Source organism: Rosa rugosa, chromosome 1, assembly GCF_958449725.1.
Source record: "Rosa rugosa chromosome 1, drRosRugo1.1, whole genome shotgun sequence".
NCBI classification, from domain to species: Eukaryota; Viridiplantae; Streptophyta; class Magnoliopsida; order Rosales; family Rosaceae; genus Rosa; species Rosa rugosa.
Genome location: NC_084820.1, coordinates 41,612,445 through 41,615,347, shown reverse-complemented (window position 1 = coordinate 41,615,347; position 2,903 = coordinate 41,612,445). Strand labels below are relative to the sequence as shown.

General features: G+C 35.6%; 1 protein-coding gene across 2 annotated transcripts; it reads right to left on the bottom strand.

Moving 5' to 3' along the window:
- Positions 1-336: 336 nt before the first annotated feature.
- LOC133737699 (protein trichome birefringence-like 43) lies at positions 337-2,617 on the bottom strand. Of its 2 annotated transcripts, none has more exons than XM_062165209.1 (5): positions 2,328-2,617; positions 1,860-2,022; positions 1,432-1,607; positions 1,091-1,252; positions 337-930 (listed from the first exon to the last, which is right to left on the bottom strand). In XM_062165209.1, exons 1-5 carry the CDS (start codon positions 2,573-2,575, stop codon positions 624-626), a joined length of 1,056 nt encoding a protein of 351 aa, XP_062021193.1. In that variant the 5' UTR covers positions 2,576-2,617; the 3' UTR covers positions 337-623. The 2 variants fall into 2 exon arrangements, with proteins under 2 accessions (XP_062021193.1, XP_062021189.1); XM_062165205.1 differs by having other exon boundaries at positions 1,860-2,028; positions 2,328-2,616.
- Positions 2,618-2,903: the final 286 nt, after the last annotated feature.

Genomic DNA, 2,903 nt, shown 5'->3' with positions numbered 1-2,903 from the left:
TTTAAATAAGGGAAAATAAATTGATTGTATTAAATTCTAATTTGTGTTTATAATTGATGCCATATTTAAATTCAAAAAAAAAAAAAAAAAACAGCTATATTTGAGGAATATTTTCCTTATTCAATCAGAAGGGTAAAATAGTCAAACTAAAAAAACGTGAAAAAAACTTAATTACAGACTTAAAACCTATAAGGAAGGTTTAATTATGTGAATGGGTGTAGATTAAAAGAAAATATAGGAATGGGTTTTTCTTAATAGGAGATTCATTTTTTGGGTTTTTTTTCTAATTTTCTCTTGCTTTTTGGTTAAACCAACAAATTCATATGTTTATTGAAGTATAGTCATAAATTCCATACATATGGATCCATTGAATCATTGATTCCAATCTGATTGGTTACAAGTTCCTATAACAATGAAGATTGAAGGCTTCCTTTATACCGTAGCTAGTTCCTAGCTAGTAGTTGCAACTACAATCTTTTTTGTGGTTACAAGCAACAAATGTACACATTCAAGTACAAATTGCATGCTAATGCTTTCAAGAGGAAAACATTGTTATTAAATGACAATTTCAAAGATATAATTGATGATTCTTTCACCAAAGATTATAAAGAGAAGAGAATAGGTCATGAGCCCTGGAAGAGTGCTGCAAATAGAAGTTGGTTCCAAGTATCTGGAACACCGGGAACACACCAGTGGGTACAATCCATGCCACGGTGGCCGCCGAAGCCATAGGCTGAAGGGTGACTGTCTTTTCTTAGTTGTGAAAGTCTGGTGATGTTTAGCAAATGAACTGGCTTTGAAATTTTTCTCAATACCCTTTCTAAAACAACTTCTCCTGGGTGTGAACCTCCTGGATATTGTGTCCCCTTCACTGGTTCAGTTTCTCCCAAACAACTCTTTGAGTTTGCATCATCACCCCATTCTCTTGGACTATATATAATCATAAGGTCATGCAAAAAGATGATATTACATGGTAGTTAATACTTTATATAAGGAAAAACTACTGATAATTAAATCTTGAGAAACCCAAACACAGAGAAAAATAAAGGTTCTTTCTCTCATGTATATGCACAACTGCACAAGTACTTACTTCACATGATCGGGAGAAACACCCTGGAAGAAGATCTTTGTTTTATCAGTGTCCACACTTGAGTCTACCCATCTCGCCCATGTATTTAGAGCTTTCTCATACGCCACCATGCGATTCATGTCTTTGTGTGCATTATTCACTCCATAACGAACAAAAGCCCACCTGCGTGAATTGGTCACCCACTTCTAAGTTTCTAGAGATTTGACAAAGCAGAGGAAAAGACGAAAAAGTGATTTTGGCATTCCACATTTAACATTGAACACTTGTGCTCTAGTTTACATAAAATGGAATACAAAGTGTAGTGCCAAATCACTCCAAAAATAAAATTGATGCATACTTACGGTTGTTTTTTTCCAGTATGAAGCCACCAATGCCATGTATTGAAGATGATAACATCAAAGGTTCTCCAGTAACTTCCATTCTCAATTGAGTCCAGCATCAGAACATTCCCATTTCTCATATGCACTGTATCTACTAGAAATGCATTTCGGGACAGCATGATCGAAACATCATATGCCTACAAATTAGCTGTCCGATACCATAAGTGACCAAAAAGCTAAAGCATCGAACTTATACTAAATTAGCTCCTGCATCATTTTTGGATTACCTTTATATTCTTCTACTTCGACGATATTGGACTTTATGCAACATAATTAATTTCCTATATGAGGATATTATGAAACACGAGACTTATGAATTTCCGATGTGTGATTCTATATTCAACAATGATCTTGCTGCATATGCATGAGAGGAAAGCTAGCTAGCTTACTGGAAAGCTGAATATGGAGAGGCCTCCAATCCTGTTTATGGTGTATTTGGCTTGCACTGATTTGTAAAGCATGCATGTGAGGGACTGCCATTGATTCATACTCAGTGAGTCTCCTACAAACAGTATGCGCTTCCCTCTAAATCTTTCCAAAAATCTTCTACCACTGAACCTACACGTAAATATTTTTATAAGATATTTACATCAAGAAATTAATCAGTCAACCTTGTGAAACTTGTAATTAGCAAACTCATCACGGCAACAACCTCGAGTCCCAAAATTTTAAATGTTTAAACTCTTAACCTCCCTCTTAACTCTGCTAATTTTTATACATGAGTCCAAGACAAAACAGTATCCATTGAAGGCCATTACACTCGTGTGGAAGCCGGTTGATGAATTCTTGACGAAGGCAGACATCAAACATGTCGAAGAACGATAGGAGAAGATGAAGAGAGAAAAGAGGATTGGTACCTTGGTGTCTGGCAAGAAGCGGGCTGCCATCTGTACTTGAGGTACTCATTGTCTGGTCGACCATTCTTTTGGCAATCAAACTCCTTCCAAATGAAGGGACAGTCTGTGGAACTGTAGAGAGGATAGGACGGATCATAGACCCATTGTCCTCGAGAAAGGTCACAGCCCCCATCACTAAGCGTCCCTCCTATATTGTGAAAAAGAGAGAAAATGCATATTGCTAAAGCAATGGCAGTAGAATAAGCCATATGTGTCTGACAATAGCAATTATTGGTAGTTAGAACACCAATGAGTACTCGAGTTTAATATAAATAGCTAGGGAAACATACAATTAATAGATTCTAATTTTAACTTTGTCTGAAATTATCTCTAACTTACTGATTTAAAGGATAATGTTTTATCACCAAATAAGTATAATGTACGTAATGCTAAAACTTTGAAGCTTTGTTATTGGTCGACTTGGTTTAAGATGTATTGTTTAATTGTCACAATCCGGTAATATGTCAAATGCAACATAAGAAAATTAGAAGATCTCTTGGTATATAACAGTACTCCTAATTACTAATAATTATGTGT

Excerpts from the sequence above, each read along its gene's own strand:
- LOC133737699 (XM_062165205.1), bottom strand. The coding sequence starts at position 2,575 with ATGGCTTATTCTACTGCCATTGCTTTAGCAATATGCATTTTCTCTCTT. Across the intron at positions 1,253-1,431 it reads CATACTGGAAAAAAACAACC|GTGGGCTTTTGTTCGTTATG; the intron begins GTAAGTATGCAT and ends CAATTCACGCAG. Across the intron at positions 931-1,090 it reads GTTTCTCCCGATCATGTGAA|TCCAAGAGAATGGGGTGATG; the intron begins GTAAGTACTTGT and ends GATTATATATAG.